General features: G+C 43.7%; 1 protein-coding gene across 4 annotated transcripts; it reads right to left on the bottom strand.

The window, feature by feature from the left end:
• Positions 1-5,026: 5,026 nt before the first annotated feature.
• copz2 (COPI coat complex subunit zeta 2) lies at positions 5,027-19,837 on the bottom strand. 4 transcript variants are annotated; one of them, XR_013936343.1, is made up of 11 exons: positions 19,620-19,837; positions 14,612-14,680; positions 12,474-12,558; positions 11,982-12,073; positions 10,578-10,633; positions 10,354-10,431; positions 10,230-10,281; positions 9,963-10,053; positions 8,689-8,727; positions 7,967-7,999; positions 5,027-5,562 (listed from the first exon to the last, which is right to left on the bottom strand). XR_013936343.1 is itself a non-coding variant. In XM_080488244.1 (10 exons), the coding sequence occupies exons 1-8, from the start codon at positions 19,635-19,637 to the stop codon at positions 9,964-9,966; spliced, it is 540 nt and encodes a 179-aa protein (XP_080344370.1). In that variant the 5' UTR covers positions 19,638-19,837; the 3' UTR covers positions 5,027-5,562; positions 8,689-8,727; position 9,963. The 4 variants fall into 4 exon arrangements, 3 of the variants coding, with proteins under 3 accessions (XP_080344370.1, XP_080344369.1, XP_080344371.1); XM_080488244.1 differs by lacking the exon at positions 7,967-7,999; XM_080488243.1 differs by lacking the exon at positions 9,963-10,053.
• Positions 19,838-20,519: the final 682 nt, after the last annotated feature.

Below are 20,519 nucleotides of genomic sequence, written 5' to 3'. Positions count from 1 at the left end.
GGAAGATCTTTGTGATGTTCTTCAGTCCGTCTGTTTGAGTCGACACGCTCAGATTTTGTCTGATCTCGTCCTAAAGTCTGTAATAAACCGATCTGGACTGGATCCTGTTCATCATCAGTTTGTAGAAGCTGGAGGAAGCTGAAGGAAGCTGGAGGAAGCTGAAGGAAGCTGAAGGAAGCTGAAGGAACCTGGAGGAAGCTGGAGGAAGCTGGAGGAAGCTGAAGGAAGCTGGAGGAAGCTGAAGGAAGCTGAAGGAAGCTGGGGGAAGCTGGAGGAAGCTGAAGGAAGCTGAAGGAAGCTGGAGGAAGCTGGAGGAAGCTGAAGGAAGCTGGGGGAAGCTGGAGGAAGCTGAAGGAAGCTGGAGGAAGCTGAAGGAAGCTGGAGGAAGCTGAAGGAAGCTGGGGGAAGCTGGAGGAAGCTGAAGGAAGCTGGAGGAAGCTGAAGGAACCTGGAGGAAGCTGGAGGAAGCTGAAGGAAGCTCCACGCTGGAGCTCAGCTTTATTGTGAAGGAGCCGCTGCAGACTTCCTCTAACCTCAGCAGAGCACTTCCATCATGTTGTTCTCTGGGCTGAGGCGTTGATGAGCTTCTGACAGGAAGAAGATCAGAAACCAACATGTCGGCCGTCGTCTCACAGACTTTTGGGTTTTTTCTCACCAAGTCACAAAAAGTTAGATTATTTTAGTTGGAAGTGTTTTTAACTCCAAAAATACGTTCAAGGGTTTGAATTTTTTCCCCGATTGAGTTTTAAACTTTATAAAACAAAGAGAAGAGAAGCCTTCTTACCTGTTAGAATCGTAAAGAGTTGAGGTTTTGTTCTAATAAACATTTTAAGAATTGGAGATTTTACTTCACAATATGCAAATTATGATTTAGAAAATCCAAATAAAGATCTGAAACTCTTTGTTGTATATACTGGCCACATTTCAGGCAGGCAGTGATGAGGCTGGTGAGGAATTTCTTAAGCGGGGCTCTTTATTATTATTCAATTTCAGCCCATGTTACTTTTATTTAAATACAGTGTGTTTATAAACCACATTACAACAATCTTATCTTTTCAGCTTGAGAGAGGAAAGTTATTGTATAGCCAGTGAATAGAGAGCGCTTATTAAGACTCTTTTATTAACACACGTGTAAACAAACATAAGCAGATACTTAACTGGTCCCGTTCAGAAAATGACTGTGTTTTGGGGCTGGTTTCTTTAGTGAAAACTGAATCAGCCTCAAGTATATTTTCAGCAACACATCAAACCGTCTTTCAGAGCATTTTGGAATTATACCTCAAAAAAACACTTGCAAAATAATCTGTGTGCTTTTTTTTTTTTTTTAAAGCTCTTGGACTTCAGTCATTAATAAATATGAACATATCTAAACATTTACAAACCTGGAAACGTTTGATCAATCCTGAACACTTTTCCGTTTGTGTGCATTTAAAAATAACTGTAGTGGAGACAGTGGAACCTGACCTGCAGCTCCTCGGCTCAGTCTGGCGCCCTCTATCGGCCACCCGCTGCACCCACGACTGAATGTCAGAGAACAATCGTGTTTGACGCGTAAGGCCAAGTGACGTGGAGGCTCGTGCTCCCTGCGGGTTTACAGTTTGGGTGTCACCGATATCTTAGTGCAGCTTGACGTGCTGCTAATGTCTGAGATAACCACAGCTGTTTATATATTCAGTTTATCTTCCTCCCTCCCTCCCTCCCTCTCTCTCTCTCTCTCTCCTTCTGTCAGAAATATACTTCTAGTTGAACTCACAGAAATAAACAAGTTATGTTTCACCACAAAGGAGATCCTCGTTGGTATCCAGACATCCAGTTTCGCGTTTTAAATGTTTTGGAACTTTTGCACCTTTGGAAAACGTCACATATTTTCTAAATGAGTCTCAAAAGTTGTTCCCGGTCTCCTCCACTAGAGGGAGCTGCTGCACCACAGACGGACCACAGGGTGATTATAGAGTCACTTCTCGTTCACCCTCATACACATATAATCTCCCTTTAGCCCTGTTATTTCCACTCAGGCTGAAAATATGTCGACACAAGAAAACACGACACTAAATAAATAATATTTCAAGTTAAGTTTTGACTTTTAATGGGATCAGTTTCAGTTAATCCACCACTTTCAGTTGATATGGTCCTTAAAGACTTTCTGAACTTTGTTATTTCCCACAACCGTCAAAGGAACAGAAATCATTGCATTATGAAATATTCTTATTTTTAATTCCACAATGTTTTTTCACAGCTTAACTTTCTTGCATTTTACATGAAGTACAAAAACCTTCCATGACAATCTGTAGTTTCATCAAAGCAAATGAAAATGATCACAGTTAAAAGAAAGAGAAGAAGAAATGTGGATGTCAAAGACACTTTCAGTGTGGTGATGATCATCTGGTCCCTGGTCCTGTTTAATCGGACTTTAACATCTCCTGCCCTGTCTGTACATCCTGCTGTGTTACGTTGGTACTTTTCCATTGAACGTTTCTATTAAAACTAATGTAGCGGAGAACAATCTAAATGAAAGCTGTTGTCCAGAATCTCGATTTCCTCTCAAATATTTTGCACAAAAAATAAAAAATGTTTGAAATAATATATGAATATTTGATCTAAAACACAGGAAGAGAGAGGATCTATGATAGTAGATAATAATAATAATAATAATAATAATAATAATAATAATAATAATAATAATAATAATAATAATAATAATAGATTTTAGAATTTGTTCCTCTCTGAGAGGACTGGTCACATTCAGCCAATCACAATCCTGGAAACTCTCATCACAACGAACCATTGGATGGTGGGTAAAAGCACGTGACCCTATGACGTCATGTGTTTCCACCAATCACAGCATTGGACACGGTCTCCATGTCTTCATTTAATATTCATGAAGGCGGGATCCTATGGTTGTGATTGGCTGAGAGAGCACGAGACGTCGAGCTGCAGACAAACATAGATAGAAGCTTTTTATCCGTTAGTGTTTGTGTTTATGTGACTTCTGTACATCGTTTGTCTTTGTTCAAAACGCACTTAATGAAGTTTATATGAAACGAACACGTGATTTTATTGGTGTGATACGAATCATCACGGTTCAGTCCAGAGGGGCGGAGGGACTCTTTGTAAATCCTGTCAAACAAATTTCTAACTCATCAATCAACCTGCAATCGGTCTGATCGTGTCATATTAATTTAACCGAGTCATTATTCAGACATAAAGTAGGACCACTGAGTGTGGAGGGGTCACATCCACACAGAGGAGGGTCAATAAGACTCTGGCATTATGAGTTAAATATATCAGGAGATGATCCACTGATCTGAGCTCTGGAAACATTAAATACTCATTTTAATATTAATATTCATCGTTAAACCGAAACTTTAAGTTTTATGTTTGAAGGTGCAGGTCTTCTACCATCCGGCAGGTGGTGCTGCAGCTCCTTCACAGTTTAACGGTCATAATGACGCTGTTAGATTATGGAGGACAAAAAAACAAAAACACTCTGGAGGACTAAATGTGACCAAATGTAATGAATGAACACTCCATTAAATAATTACTTAATAAATTTATGAATTACTGAACATTTTTTTACATAAAATGAACTGGTATTTTAATGTATTAATCGAAAATTGCGTATTTTATACCAAATTTTATTAATCAACGACCTATTTAAGTACTTATTAAATGCTGTACCTAACTACTTCTGGAACATAAAGTGTTCCACATTGCAGGGCCCGGTACTGAGCTGGGTACCGGAGGGGGCTGGAGGTGTGTGAGTCCTGACAGAGATCATTTACAGCAAACTCAACATCAACAAACTTCAAAAGCTGGAAGAATCGGACTGATTCCCCCCAACGAGCTGGAGACATGAGAAACTCTCATCTGTGAGCCTCTTTTTATCAGTCCAGTCAAACCTCCGGCCCGGGGACCAGAACCGGTCCACACACCGCGGGTCCAGAAACAACAGTGCATCAGAGGAAACTGAAATCCTGAGAAACCAGAAACTTTATTCTGAAAAACTAATGTGATTTCAGCTTTTCTTTCCAAGAACTGTAACGCTGAGTTTAGCTTTCAGGGTGCGTTAGTAGTTTTAAACAACAGAAGCGCGCTGACATTATTATAGGTTCTCATGCTTTCGCACGGCTCTGCAACCTTCAACAATAAAACTTTCCACCAAATAAAATTTGTCCGGAGCCACAAAACCCGTAAAGTCTCTGAAATTGAGAAAAAACATTTTTTTTTTTTTAAATTGCTAAACCAACTAAACAGTTGGTTGCCTTCATAAAAGTACAATCCTTTTTTTTTTAAATTTCTTTTCTTCAAGGATTTTCCTGCTTTAGTTATTTTATGCGTCTTGGCTTCTTTACATGCTTTGGTTTTGTTTGGTTTTTTAACTATTTATAGCAGCTGTTTCCTCCTGATGAGAGCAGTTTTATCTATAAAAGCAGTTATTTTTATAATATATTTTTCCTCCTTTTCCCCCCTCCCTTTCCTTACTTTCTCCCTTTCCTTTCTTTTCATTTATCTATTTATATATTTTTTTTCCTGGAAAAACTAAATCCCTGCACAAGAAATTTTGATCAATTTAGTTCAACATTTTTTTGTTGTTTTGTTTTAATGTATATTATCGTAGTTTTGATTTGATCTTTTTTTGGCAATTCCATCTAATATGTTTGACTTTATTTCACTGTTTTGATCTGGGATATTTGATTATTTTTAATTCACTGTGGTATGCAAATAAAAATTAAAATGTACCGTAAAATACGGGACTATTGAGTGCATCTGAAGTTAAGCCTCACCCACCAAATAAAAAAAAGAAGTCAGAGTTACGTGATGCACCTGAACGCATCACCCATGAACGAGCAGCATGACGCTCCTTCACCTCATCTTGTTTAAGCTGCAGGAACAAAACGTGTGAAAAAAAGAGTAGCGACTTATAGTCCAGAAATTACGGTAAACAAAACCTTAACATCCAAATCAGTGTCTAAAGCGTCATGGAGTTCTAGATTGTTCTAATAAAAAAATCACATGAAGAAACAAGGACGAGAACACACTTTTATTACCACGAGACAGAAAAAAAAATATCAGCTTGTTCCGACTTCATACAAATATAAACAGAATAGTTAGTCTTTGGCTTTTTCTCTAAGAAAATATTAAATATCTCTTAACACGTCTAATTCTCACCGTAACAGTAAAATAGACATTTTCTTTCCACCTCTGGCCACTAAATCCTTCTTTTTCACCTGGTTGGAGCTCCCAGATGTTGATTTCCCTTAATAAGCGAGGAGTTTAGTGCAACAGTAACATCTGGGATCCCTCCGATGACGCCACGGAACAGAGAGCATCACGGCTGAACGCAGCTCGGCCCGACGCTCCACCCTGCAGTTGTAGACTCGATACGATGCGTTTGCGTGTGAAGGAGAATAAATTAAATGGGGGATGTAACAAGAAGCCTTGTAAGGGACCCTGAGGAGCTCCGTTCCAGCCTTGGTCGCCTCCTCCCGAAGCCCCGCCAACGTTCCTCCGTCTCTATTTCAGAATGGACCATTTGATCTGCTCTTTGGCCGACTGCAGGACCTGCAGAACGAACAAACACCAGGAGTGGACCTTGATTACGATCAGACAAACGCGACTCTTCAGGCGGAAGCAGCTTCAACAGACTTTCACCGGGACGAAGAAGAAACCGGACCCTCGCTCGGCAAAAAAATGGATTTGGTGTTTTAAACCTGAAATACGGAGTTTAACTGTCTGATGGAGGAAAGTCGACTGGCTGCAGGAGAGAAGAAGGATCGATTTGGATCATTTGAGACATGGTGTGCTTCACTAATCATTTAAAAGTTTCCTCTTCTCACTCCAGTGAAGATAAAGACGTGAATGTTGCTTTCAGGTTAAATCATTTGAAGTTGGACGTCTGCAGCTTTTCTTTCCTCAGAACAAAATTCTTCTGGAGCCGCAAAACACCTTTAATTATTAAAGCTCACGCAGCTTTTAAACTTAATCATGGAGTTTTGCTAAATGTACAATCATGACGTTTCATAACAACAGTTTAGAATTCATTTTTATCGTTTTAGCTTTTGTTGTTATTTTTTAAACTTTTAATTCTATTTTAACTGATTCAGCTTGTTTGGCTTCAGTCATTTTGACCTTTTTTTTTTTCCTCGTCATGTTGGTAAATATTACATTTGAACTATCTGACCTGTTTTGGCTCCATTTCTGACCTTTTCAAAAACTTTGACTACTTTTGTTTGTTTCGTAGCTCCATCCTTTTAACTAGAGATGTCCCGATCAGATCGGTAGATATCGGATCGGGGCCGATATTGGTGATTTGTGAGTGATCGGGAATCGGCAAATCCAGCCGATCACCCCGCCGATCTAAAAACATATATAAAAATAACGCGGTCCGCAACGTCACCTAATAACCACTACGTCACCTAATAACCACAACAATCAGGGACTAGAAGCTCCGGTGGAGCTGCAGAAGCTAGAAGCAGGTGGAGCGGGGCCATAGACCTATAAAACTAGAGTTATGTGCAGAAGTCTACTTCTAAATTTCCATGTGGTCTGTCTTCTGCTTTTTTATACTGTTTGGTGAGTCACAGCGCCCCTAAAGGCCTGGCATGTGTACTACATGCCCTGAAGCCTCGTGTTGAGCCGTGTTCATAGTGAGGTGTGGACGGTTTTTTGGGAGGAGGACAGGGAGGACAAAGATCGTTTTTTCGTCGTGTGGATGTACCCTCAGTTTACAACAACTACTAAAGAGAAAGAGAAGAATTTTGATTCAATAAGTGAGTTTTACAATAATTTCTAGCTAAACAAAGCTTCTGCCAATCGTGCTTTTAGCTTCAGACATCTTAGTTGCTCCATAAATAGACTATTGAGTATATTTGCAATACCAATGCGAGTATCGGATCGGGAAAGTATCGGTATCGGCCGATACTCAATTCTGAAAAATCGGATCGGTATCGGGGGCAAAAAAGTGTGATCAGGACGTCCCTACTTTTAACACTCTAATCTATTTATTTTTAAGCACTTTTATCCTTTTTGTCCATTTTAGCCAGAAGAGTCTTTTTGAAAATAATCAGGGTATGCAATTTAATTTAATTAATGAATTTTTTTGTGAACGATACCAGTAAGATGAAAGCTTCAGAGAGACAATACCGAGGAACTGAAGAGCCTCATGTGGACGAGCTGGTAAATGGATTCCACTCATAAAGCTTTACATTGTTGGTCACACACACACATTCACACACACATTCACACACACACCAATGCAGGCGGCTGCCATGCAAGGAGCTCGGCCGTCCCTTGGGAGACGTTTGGGGTTGAGCGTCTTGCTCGAGGACACTTCGACAACGTTGGACAGATGGGGGAATCGAACCCGCGACCGTTGGGTCAGGAGACGACTCGCTCCACCAAACTCTTTGATTTAATGACTCACACGGCGCCTCCTGAACTGTGTCCGTTTTAAATTGGTACCTTTTAATATTTTCGAAGGATTATTTTATACTTGGATGTGATTTTATAAAAATCCAAACCAACTAAAATCCTCCATATTTTATCAGATTGACTGAAAGTTGTAGAAACGGGCTTCAGCCCAGCTTAAAGATATGAAGTACCGTCATATAATATAATGCGTATTTCACAAACGAGTACATTAAAGAGGATTAAAAAGACTGACAGGGTTTAAAATAATGTATAAGTGCAGATATTTCTACAAACACTTGAATTTCTTGGAGTGTAAATCCTTCCTCTTCTCCATCCAACCGTTTTTAAACTTTCCTCCGTCACTCTTAGCGGAGCTTCTCTCCACACCGACGCTGCGTCGCTGTGGATTTACCAATTATTGACTATGATTTCACACGTCGCCCCGACTCCAGTGGGTTTGGAGGAGGAGGAGTGCTGGATGTGATGGTGTGTGTGTGTGTGTGTGTGTGTGTGTGTGTGTATGTGTGTGTGTGTGTGTGTGTTAGTACACACTTACATTAGTGGTGAGAGCCAGCTTCTCTGTTAGATGCTGTCAGGACCAAGCAGCAGAAGAACAGAAGCCCAGAGTGAGTTCAGAGTGAAGCGTAAAGACACACACTGTTTTCTCAGGTTATAGAAGCGAGGAAAAACGTGAAAGTATTTATCTGTGAGTACATGGTGCGTTTTTTATGCTGAAACTGTGACACGTTTCCTGTTTTAACTCCACTGAGATGTTTTTATTGTTTTAGATTTATTCTGACTCAAAAACACTGAAAACTGCCTTTGATCAAGAATATATACCTTTATACTGAGTAACTGTCATTTCACTATGGTGCACCACAAGGCTCCAGTCTGGGTCCCCTTCTTTTTCCACACTACTCAAATCCTTTCCAGGACGTTTCTTCATTAGTTTAACATCGACTTTATAACAGCCGGATATAAACTGCATGTTAACACAAGATGAAAAGCAAATGTGTCTGTCTCGTCTCATCTCGTCTCGTCTCGTCTCGTCTGGGTTTTAGTGGACCAGCACTCTGGAACGTGCACATTAAACAGACTAAAAAACACAAAATCTGCTTTCTGATCACAAAACGTGCTTGAGTGTCGAAGAATGCAGAGAAACCAAATCAAGTAACGGGAATATTTCGGATGAAGCAAAGTTTTTAAAGTGTTAGAGTGGCGGCGAAGTTAGTAAAGTACAAGTTAGTGTTAATGTGCATGCGTGGAACACACAGGTACCTGGGCCACACTTTGTTCCGTTAGCGGGTTCTCGTCAGCCTGCAAGACAAAACACAGTAGTTAAGGTTTTGACAGAAAAACAGTAACACACACACACACACACACACACACACACACACACACACACACACACACACACACACACACACACACACACACACACACACACACACACGGTGTTAGAAGCTCAGTGTCAGCTGGCTCTGCAGCTCCGTCAGACTCTCAGTCGGACGTTAAAGGAGTCGTCGCCTGCTGTCCTCACGTTTGCATTCTCGCTTAAATTGTCTTTCAATCAATTTCTAAAGTTTATCAGAGAAAGAAATTTAAATCCAACATGGAGCTCGTTCTGACCCTTTTTCATTCCGTAACTTCCTCTCGCGACAGTCCACGTGAGATTGCGATGTTAGACATGTTGATGGGCCGCGGGAACCAATCAGGGAAAGCGATAGCTTAGCGATAGCTTAGCGATAGCTTAGCGATAGCAAGAAGAATAAACGACAGTGGAGTCGAAGACAAACATCCACGCCGCAGAGCGACGCACGCCGGAGCTTTAAAAACAAACACAGGGTCATTTGTGAGGTTCAATGTATATACTAGCGCTGTTAGCCGTTAGCAGTTAGCCGCTAGCGGTTAGGGTGCGCCCCCTTGTGGGCGATTCTGGTTTGAACAAAGAGCCCAAATGAAAACAGTCCGCCATTATCAAACTCCAGATTTTCAGGCGAGTTTGAACTGAGCTCCAACACCAACCTTGATAAAACATGTATGTTTTATCAAGGTCAAATGTGATTTCCAGGCGATGGCTCCTTTAATGCTAAAGTCCACGCCCCCATCGAGTTAGACCAGGGGTCTTTAACCCCGGTCCTGGAAGGACCCTGTCCTGCACGTTTTAGTCCTCCCTGCTTCAGCATCCCTGAATCTAATGATGATGTCATCACCAAGGTTGTGAAAAAGCCCAATAATGAGCCCCTCATTGCAATCAGGTGTGTTGCAACTGGGAGGAGCTAGAACATGCAGGACAGGGGTCCTTCAGGACCGGGGTTGGACACCCCTGAGTTAGACCCACCCTCTAGTACCGGCGGGACAAATGTCAAACTACAGTTAAAAAGCCTCAGGTTAGTGTGCATGCTCTCACCATGCTGATACCTCACCTGTCTCTCCCACTCAACCTGTCTGTCTCCAGCCCATAATCAATCATCTATCCATCCATCCATCTATCCATCCATCCATCCTCTGAGCGTCTGTCTTCATCCCTCCCTCCCTCCCTCCTGTCTCACCCTACAGCAGCTGGCTCCTCTCTGTCTGTGCCTCCAGGTTTCCGGTGATGTAGTCAAACAGGACGAAGCCAAAGGCTGGCTCTGACACTGTCTGACACCACCAGAAGAAGAGGAAGAGGAAGAAGAAGAAGAAGAGAAGGTGAAGGAGGTCAGAGCAGACCAGCAGCCAACCAGAAAGAAGCCCTGAGGAGGCCGGTAATGGTCTGCAGAGCGCCCGGTGACAAAATGATCAAGTGTTCATGTTGGAGGGACGGAAGGCGAGTTTACCCTGTAGTTGACCTTCTGTAGCACCTGCTGAGGGTCGCTCTCCAGAATCACCCTGGTGACACATCAGTCACACAGTCAGGGCTTTGATATCAAGCGTGCGACGCAGCATCGGCGCCAGACTCACCCCCCGTCAATGATTTCATCCACAACCAGAAACACTCCGTCCATGTTGTCCAGCAAACACCTCCGCTCCACGTTCTTCCTGCAGGGCGGAGGAAGACTTCATGTTCTATGTTCCGTAGTGATTCAAGCCTGCTTGAGTAAATCTAGTGTGTTCAGCCACTTCTCAATCATTTCTGAAGTCAAAACGTGATTTGATCCAGTTGGAAAGTCAGCGGCAGAACAAACCTGAGGATTTGGTTGAGGGACTCAAAGAGACAGTTGAGAACGGACATGAGCATCAGCTGAGGGAGAAAAAGAAAAACAATGAGAACTTAAGCAACTTTTTACTCCGTTTTGTCTTAAAATAGGATTTCATCCATGCTGGTACATTACAGCTGTAATACTAGTGCTCAACACATTTAAATGATTTCACTGCTACAGATTTAGTTTTTTCATTACATTGCATCAAACATTCAGATGACCCTTCAGATTATTCCAAAATAAAAGCTTAAAACACGTCCCTCCTGCTAAGTTCCTTTGTTTATTGATCCATCTTATCCAGCGTGTCTAAAAGAACCACCAATTTTCACATTATACAGCAAAAATATTAATTATTCAAATATACTCAGGTTAAAAACGTTATCTTCACTCATTTCAGTGCAACTTTAATAGTTGTTTTTTTTTAGAAAAGAGTATTCTATTATTGTTGAAAAATGGATCTTCAGTTCATTTCATCTGGATGATATTCTTTATTTGGGTCCGAGCACCAAGTCGTGCGAAGACCCTTTTGGAATGCAAGGAATTATTATTATTATTGTAATTTACAGAATATTGAGCCAGAATATAAGCCACACCCACCAAATTTAAAAAGAAAAAAGAAAGGTCAGAGTTACGTGCACCTGAGTGCATCACTCATGTATCAGCAGGATGACGCCCGTTAACCAGTAAAATTCCATAAAATGCATTATTATTCAAACCGTGTCAAAAAGGTAGTGGCTTATAGTCCAGAAAATACGGTATACCTTTTCCCCATGTGTAACTGTGGCATTTTTGACAGTTTAAACTCGTGAAAATTTGCAAACGTGTCAGAAGTGGTGAAGAATTTGATATTTTATGGATATTTGCTCAGGTGTGTGCCAAAATGGCTCCATAGCGCCCCCTACACTGTCTACTTCAAACAGGACATTGCAGCGATGGCGATGAAATTTGGTAGGGATGCGAAGCGCATCAGGACAAACAAAAATGTCACCGACAGACACATTCTGAACCCAACAGGAAGTCCCCCATAAGTCCAAGAGACCTGAAAGTAGGGCTGTATATAAAACGGGTCTTCCTGATGGAAAGTTCTGAAAATCTTCCGGATCAGTCAAAGGGCGTGGCCACGGCGCCCCACTGAATCTCTGACGGTTCGCCATGAAACAGGAAGTGCTGCGTCACTCTGCTCTACATGCTGCAATCTGCCTCAAACTTTCGATGTACTTTTGTACACAGTCCCAGTATGCACCATGTTGATCGCCGCTTGCGGCTTTAATTACCTGCTTTTCTACCTGAACCTTTCAAACGGAGATGTAAAACACACGTTATGATGAAGTTTGTCAACCAGAAATCTGATCCTCGGTTGAACATAAAAGACATCAGGCTTTGTCCCACCTCGTTCTCCTGAGCGCTCCCCACCACGTAGAAGAAGAGATCGATACTGCTCTTATACACGATGGTCAACCCTTCCAGGAAGGCAATCTCATCTGCACACGGGGACAGACGGAGACATTAATGAGTCGCTGTGCAGTTCAACATAAAAACATAGAAGAGAAGCATGAGGAAGTGGAGGGGGTGTGTGGTGGGGGGTTGAGATCACATGAAAGAGGAAGGAGCAGAAAGGAGGGCAGAAGAGGAGTGGAGGGGGGGTGTGTGGAACAAAAGGGGGGGATACTGGGAGGGTGATAAGGAGGCCGGGGGCAGATACTCGGGTATCAACTGTGTGAACGTCCTGCAGAAAAGCCCCAGAAAGCCCGGATCAGGTTTCTCAGGAGGATCCAGAACAGGGCGACGGGGAACCAGCTAATGTGAGGACTGCCCCGGGCCGCCGGGACAACGGACACTGGAGACGTGTGTGACAGCCGAGGACAACCAGGAACAACTCACTGTCGGCTTTGTGCGTCTTGTTGAAGACGTTCCTCTCAAAATTCTTCTGCTCCTTTATGGAGGAATAAAGCTCCGGGTCGTAATACTGAAACACAGAGAACGAAGGTTCTAGATCAGAGGAGAACTCAGGTTCCAGTTCCACTATGGGGGAAAGACTCCCCTCTGTTTTGAGGTTTGTCCATTACGTGTTAGTCCCTGAAACCAGGTACTTTTCTAGTAGCTCCTCGACCGAGGTGCCAAGCGAGCCGAGTCGAGCCAGAAATGTAGCGCCGGTAGACGGAAGGTACTAGAGTACGGAGAACGGCTCGGTCATAAGAGTTAACCTCGCCTTTATAAAAACCCAAACACTGCAAGAACAAGCAGAGATGGAACGTTTCTTTGTCTGGAGGCCGACAAGAGGATTCAGCTGGACGGAGCTAGAGGGAGCTAGATGGAGGTAGACCGAGCTGGGCGTAGCTGGACGGAGGTAGACAGAGCTAGATGGAGCTGGTCAGAGGTAGAGGGAGCGAGACGGAGATGGTCGGAGCTGGACGGAGCTGGACTGAGCTAGATGGAGCTGGACGGAGCTGGACGGAGGTAGACAGAGCTAGATGGAGCTGGGCAGAGCTGGTCCGAGGTAGAGGGAGCGAGACGCAGATGGACGGAGATGGTCAGAGCTGGATGGAGCTAGACGGTCACACGATGGACTCCTGTACTTTTATAGGTACCGACCGAATTCCATCGGTTCTACCGAGTAAAATCGCGTCAAATCAAACGTGTTACCAAGTTTCAGAACCTCGACGCATCTTTGTGACTGTGAGAGTGGAGGAGTCGGTGATTTTCCACCATTGCAGTAGCAGGTTCCGTCAACAGAGCAGCACGGCTGGTAAAAAAAAAAAAAGCACTCGAGAGGCTCCGTTTTTAAAAACACGATAAAAAACCACGCTCACTGAAATAGTCGTGAAGTGCGAGGCCGGCGGCGGGAATACTTCTAATCTGAAGAAGCTCCTGGTTCAGCACTCGATGTTTCTCCAGGCTTGTAGCGCCACATTATGTAATAAATGTGCAACATGTAATTACGTCATATACGTTCAACTCATCATGTAATAACGCCACATTATGTAATAACATTTTTTGAAGGCGTTTTGTAAAAAGCTTTGCCGGATTTCATAATAAATTGTTACATATTGCAACAGTTATTACAGAACGCGGGTTGAATAATTAAATGCACTCAGTGACACTTAAAATCTGGCTGGTGGAAATACTGCGTGTACCTTTAAAAATCTACCAACTGCAATGGCAGCTGATCTAAATCCTTCTACCTGATTTAGAGCTGCATTCTGCCATCGCTGTGCTGGCAGGACATAAACAAAAGTAAAGACTGACATATAATTCAAGTCCAACTGAATTTTTTTCTCATTATTGAACACAGAACCATGTACACAGATAAAGAGCAAAAGATAAAGTATTACATAATGCACCCATTTATTAGAAAAAAACACAATATTGTGAAACAAGTATCATGTTACAATACAAACAGCTGGATGTTGTTTTGATTTATTTGTTTAAGTTTATATATTGACAAATATGCAAATATTTCTATTGTTAAACAAATGAACATTTATTACCACAAAAACACAAACAAGTACCGAAACTCTGTACCGTTGAGTACCGGTATCGACTCCCAGGAACCCGGTATCGGTACCATATCGGTTCAAAAGTGAAAAGTGCAAAACAACATTACAACATGTCAAACACTTTTACAAAATGTGAGACAAATTGACATTTTGGTAAACATTTTTACATTTAATAAAACTAAAGTACATTACCAGAACACATTTAATAGTGATGAAACACATTTACATTTCAGAAAAACAAATTATCAAAAGGCGAAACACTTTCACAACCTGCGATACAAATTTCCAAACATAATTTTGTTTTATGAAATATAAAACGTTTTACAAAATGTGAATTTGTCTCACGTTTTGTAAAAGTGTTTGACATGTTGTAATGTTGTGTTGCACCTCTCGGCCACCGTAGAAAGGTACCCATCCCTACTCCGGTCTGAAGCCGAGGAGGCCCGGTTCAGGCAGCTGTGGCCAAATTTAGATTAAAAGACCGTTTATCTGCTTGATTGTACCTCCGAGCCTGAAACGTACCTTTGACAGGAGTCTGGTGCCGTCATTGTCCAGAATGAAAACAGCTTTGACCGTGTAGAGAGAAGGTTCCTGCAAAACACAGACAAACATCCTCAACATCTCAGGTGAACAAAACATTCAGAGTATTTTCACTGAAAGTCTCATTGATAATAATGTAGGAGCCAAATAAGGGAGAGTAGGTTTGTTATCATGACCAAGAGGTGGCGCTGTGGTTATCAAAGGGTTTCCTGTCAGGGTGAAGGAGGATGTCGACCCGGGAACGCAAACAGGCTTTTGACCTTTGCTGCTGCGTTTGAATGTTTGTTGACTCACTGGAACAGCCAGTCGTTGTATTTTCACTCTGGACACAATAAATGATTGTTTGCTGTTTACTGTTTCAGCGATGGGAGTGGTATCCAGGAGGGGAACGGACCAAACAGCATGTCAGCCCGGTCTCACTGGGGTCAGAATCCACTCAGTAGCCAGTATTAGCCTGCTAGCACACCGCTAACTCCGCTCCGTATCGCATCGAATATCTGGGTTTGGAAGGTATCCAGAAACACCCTTTGTGAGCTCATTGGCTCAGGTAGTGGTTTATCTGTGTGCCACCGCTCAGTGTTTCTCACAGTGATGTTGCTACCTGACAAGCTTGTTAGCATCCATATGAGCTATTGGCTAACATGCTCGCGATGCTAACTTGGTTCCGCATACAAATGTGGCATTGGCGAAGGCCTGCGCTCCACTGAGTGCTGGTTCTAGTGTTTTCAGTGCCGTGTCCTGCTATTAAGTGACGTTGAGGCGAGTTGGTGGAGGATCACGCGGGCGGCCTCCAGGGGGCGCTGGCGTGTGGCGAGAGCCGAGTGGACTGAACAAGCAGAGCTGGAGTTCGATCACTGGTGAGTTCAAATGTCCGTCTTCAGCTGTGACACTCCGTTTCATCCGGTCCGTCCCCACGACGATGCTTCACACTCGGGACAAAGTTCTGTTATGCACTGACCAGCATTAATTCACAGTCAGAGTGTATCACAGAACTTAGTCCAGAGCCTCAGAACTTGTCTTTCCCCGAACTCACACGACCCTGCAGGTCAACATACAGATAAATCTAAATAATCCCGGTGGAACATCGCAGATTACGACACTTACTATTTTCTAAAGGTGCATTCGAATCACATCCAGACTCTTCAGTACACGGACATGGTACCGATTTCGCCTTCTTCAAAATGTACATTTCTGATGTTAGTAAAATGTAGTAAGACGACTTCAATGAAGGCCACAAACATTTGGTTGATCGATTTAGCCACATCTTGGAGGAAAGGTGAAAAAGCCTCACTTGAGCTTTTTCATGAAGTACAAAACATCCCGTACCAGAGGCAGCAAAGCAGCCCCACGGCATGTTGATACTTCCACCATGCTTTACAGTACGTAGGCTGGACTTCCTGGTTCTACAGGAGCGGCCAAAACCACCTTTTTTTCTGCCCGTCGTTCTCAAAGTTTCCCGTCCACACGACATCGGTGCCGGAAATATCTGTGTCCACACGACACCACGAAAACTAGTCAAAATGATGTAGTACATAAGTGAGGCCTCCAGTTGGCGCTGTAACTCTGTCGCAGTAATACACCAAAAACGGAGAAGAAAACACTGTTTTATTTCAAACTCAAATAAAATAAGGGGTGAACAGTTTGTCAACTAAAATATAAATCACATCCCAACATGTCACCAAGCCAATGTGCAAAACGGATTTTCTAAATCAAAACATTTAAAACATGATTAGAGCTACACTCGGTAGAGCGCAGATCTTCACCAGCGCCACATTTCTTTGTAGAACCCATTTAGCATTGCTAGCATGATAGCCGTTAGCGCATATCGATGCTAACCAGGTTATCCTCACCTCCGACTGCAGAGTCTCACAAAGACCACGTCTGTGAGCTTTCAGAAGAAACAGAATTTATTTATCTATATATATATATATATTCTCGCTGACTTGATATAAAACTGAATGAAGTACTCAAGATGTGAAGGAGTCAGTATTTCTACCTCTCTGTAGGGGGCAGCACTGAGAACATTGGCAGTTTCTCCAGTAGTAAAGCAAAATACGTCTTTCTAAAAGTGTGCATAGAGACAAAAGAATATCATCCTGATCGGTCCTTTATCATTTATCTCATGATAAACTTTAATTTGTATTCATTTTGAAAGCTGCTTGTTCGGTTCATTTTATTTTGTTACAGGTGTGTATTGTGTTGTTTGTCCCCTGTAATCAGATTACAAACAGCAGCCTCGGGCCACAGCCGGTGGATTTCAGAGTGACTATTGTCCTCATTGTTGTCGTTTTGAAACGTGTATAACGTGGAACAGTTCCAGCGCGGTTCACGTGTCAAAAAGCAGCAGGACAGTTTGAAACGGGACGGAAATACTCGCCGGAGTTCCTCCAGAGTATCGGGCACTACAGTTCAGTATTTTCTCAGTATCTCACCAGTGTGTACACCCTTCAGAGTAAAGATTCAGTGTTTTCACTCCATTATTTCTACACGACACTGCAGACACACGTGGTACAAACAGTCTCAAACCGGGTCCAGGAAGAGAAAGAACACTGTTACCAGGAAGTAGAAGTCCTCCAGCACAAAGACGTCAACATCACACTGAAGTGCGTTTCATCGCGATACGTTCACGTCGTCACTTGTTTATTCGATATCGACTGAATAACAAAGCACCGGCAATTCAGAATGAATTAATGTAATCAGATTACTTGTGTTTACATGAAGTTTTTCTGTCTGACTGTCATCTGAGTCCACCTGAAGACAAAAGAGTGTGAGAGGACAGTGGAGCAGTCGAGGCTTGAAGACTTCAAGGACCAAGGACAGGGGAGAAAGTAAGAGACAAGCACAGGGACCGGCATGGGGACCAAGAAGGGGACCAAGAAAAGGCCCAGCAAGAATACCGGCACAGGGGACCAAGAGGGGGACCAGTACAGGGACCGGCATGGGGACCAAGAGGGGGACCAGTACAGGGACTTGCACAGGGGACCAGTACAGGGACTGGCACAGGGGACCAAGAAAAGGCCCAGCAAGAAGACCGGCACAGGGGACCAAGAGGGGGACCAGTACAGGGACCGGCATGGGGACCAAGAGGGGGACCAGTACAGGGACCGGCACAGGGGACCAAGAGGGGGACCAGTACAGGGACCGGCATGGGGACCAAGAGGGGGACCAGTACAGGGACTGGCACAGGGGACCAAGAGGGGGACCAGTACAGGGACCGGCATGGGGACCAAGAGGGGGACCAAGAAAAGGCCCAGCAAGGAGACCGGCACAGGGGACCAAGAGGGGGACCAGTACAGGGACCGGCATGGGGACCAGTACAGGGACCGGCATGGGGACTAGTACAGGGACTGGCACAGGAGACCAAGAGGGGGACCAGTACAGGGCCCGGCATGGGGACCAAGAGGGGGACCAGTACAGGGACTGGCACAGGGAACCAAGAGGGGGACCAGTACAGGGACTGGCACAGGGAACCAAGAGGGGGACCAGTACAGGGACCGGCATGGGGAACCAAGAGGTAGTGCCGTGCGGATCGATCCAAACGTCGATATTGATAGCACCAGTGCAATGAAATCAATACTTAGTTTTAGTTTCTCTCCTGCATCACACCTCAACCTGCCACTTTAAATGACAAGTGCATTGTGGGAAGTGGAGTTGTAGCATGTGTTGGTTTTGGGAAGTGTAGTTTCTGTTGTCCCGCTGCCCTCCTGTGTTTTACTGCAGGTGTTTGTGTGTGAAATGACCGAGTTCGTCCTTAAAAAGGAGGAAGAAACATCCACAATTCTACCACCGCTGGCGTCTTCCCGTCTCCGTCCATCAGAATCAGCCGACAGCCTTTCTTACCTGCAGACACCGAACACAACTGACACAAACGTCCAGACTTCCTGCAGATGATCGCCTGATCAACTGACTCTACCGGATATGATGTTTTCTTCTCATTTCTTCTGGAGCAATCGTTTTGTATACTTATACATTTTGTATATTTAAACTAAATTTTGTTACTGTTGCCTGAACAAAAAATGTTATTATTAGAAAAATCTTTTCTGTTTATCGATTTACTTTGTCCCAAGAAATTCTGTTGTAGGTTTAACTAAATAATAAACCAAAGGGAAAATCATAAAAATACTTAAAGGTCATGAATCATCCAGATTATAGCACTTTGATGATGTATTCACCTTGAATATTAAAAAGTATCGGGATTGGATCAGTATCAGGGATACTGGGCCTGTGTGTACCTGGTATCGGACCGATACCAGATGTTAGAGTCGGACCAGCTCCAGGACCAAGACTGTAAACCTGAACTCAAACAAACTGAGCTGAACCGGTTACAAACCTGAATCCTGAGGGTTGGTGGAGTGAAAGAGGAATTCATAGAAATTGACAGATGATTGAAATATTTAAAATGTGTTAAGTCACCAGAGAGAGAGAGAGAGAGAGCGAGAGCGAGAGAGCGAGAGCGAGAGCGAGAGAGAGAGATCAGTGGACGTGGCACCTTGTCTCTACACGTCAGTAGTCAGCAGACGTGTCAACCAGACCCAGTAACTCCGCTCCTCTCTGGACCTCCTCCTGACAGGACCAGGACTAGGACCAGAACCAGGACGTGGTTCTGCTGCCCCGGATCTAGATTCCGGGTCTGGACCGGGATCAGCGGCGGATCACTGGCCAGCAGCTGTCCGTTGTAATGGAGTTAAGTTAAGACCCTGGTAAGTTGTCTGCTCGCCCCGCACGGACACTCTGTTCCCCCGGTGAAGTGCTCCGGGATCGGGCCTGCGAGTCCCGCACGTACCGAGACCACCGAGGAGAGCCCGGACCAGTGGACACACTCCCCCCCCCCCCCACCTCCTTCTCCTCCTCCTCCTCCTCCTCACCTTCTCCCCCCCCTCCACTCAAACTGCCACGATGCAACAAATGTCCCGCACGCTCCTCCACAACACGCACCCGCACCTCCCGCGTCACGGAGCTCGAGCTCGGCCGGACGGACGGAGACGCTCACCGGAGACGAGGAGTCCATGTCGGCCGCCGCTGCTGCTGCTGCTGCTGCTGCTCGGTGTGTTGACGTGGACAGAGCTGATCTGTCACTCCGGTTCACCTCCTCCTCCTTCCTCCTCCTCCTCCTCCTTCCCCCTCTCGGAGCCGCCCGGCGCAATCCCGTGGCAGCAGCCAACAGGAGCAGGGCGCGCTCCCGACACGACGCTTGCTTCTCCACCCCGCTCCCCCCCTGGGTTGCCAGGTCCGAAGGATATACGCATGTACAGATTAGAGCTTCACCAAACAAAAGTAAAAATGTTCACATTTCAATAAACTGCTGTGTCTTCGCATTTGTATTATAAGTTAATGTATTTTGAAATGATAGATGGAAATCATCATCATCATCATCATCATCATCATCATCATCATCATCATCATCATCATCATCATCATCATCACTGTAAACACAATATGCAGTTGAGTTTTTAATATTGTGCAATGTACAGAATGTACCTTTATGTTTAGTTGTACATGCGTTCTTCATTTTTATATCTTATATATTTTGTATTGCAGTACATGTTTGACTGACTAAAGGACCGAGCTTGCTGCTAATGTCACTGTCTACTTTATGTTTGTGTGATTTTACTGTTTCACTGTGTTTCATTGCTTTTACTGTGTTTTACTGTGTTTTTACATTCTTACAATTGCTGCACAACAAATGGGCTTTCAAGGGACAAATAACAAAGTTGGAGTAGTTTTTTTTAAATATAAATTTTTGGATTCCAGCTGTTTTAAAATCCTTTATGAATATAGATGAATTGGATTCCTTAGATTTTCATTGTCTAAATTTTACCATGAATACTTCAAGTGAATTTTTGTTTTAGTTTTTTGTACCTCAGGGAATACTATTTTAATGTGTACGCAT

Source organism: Lipophrys pholis (assembly GCF_963383615.2).
Source record: "Lipophrys pholis genome assembly, chromosome: 19".
NCBI classification, from domain to species: domain Eukaryota; kingdom Metazoa; phylum Chordata; class Actinopteri; order Blenniiformes; family Blenniidae; genus Lipophrys; species Lipophrys pholis.
Note: the sequence above shows the minus strand (reverse complement) of the source record. Positions and strands in the feature narration are given on the sequence as shown.

Bases quoted from the DNA above. Each gene is read 5' to 3' on its own strand.
- copz2 (XM_080488243.1), bottom strand. The intron at 12,559-14,611 runs GTACGTTTCAGG...TCTGTGTTTCAG, and splicing joins GCACCAGACTCCTGTCAAAG to TATTACGACCCGGAGCTTTA. The intron at 8,000-8,688 runs GTACCTGTGTGT...TGGTCCTGACAG, and splicing joins CGGAACAAAGTGTGGCCCAG to CATCTAACAGAGAAGCTGGC.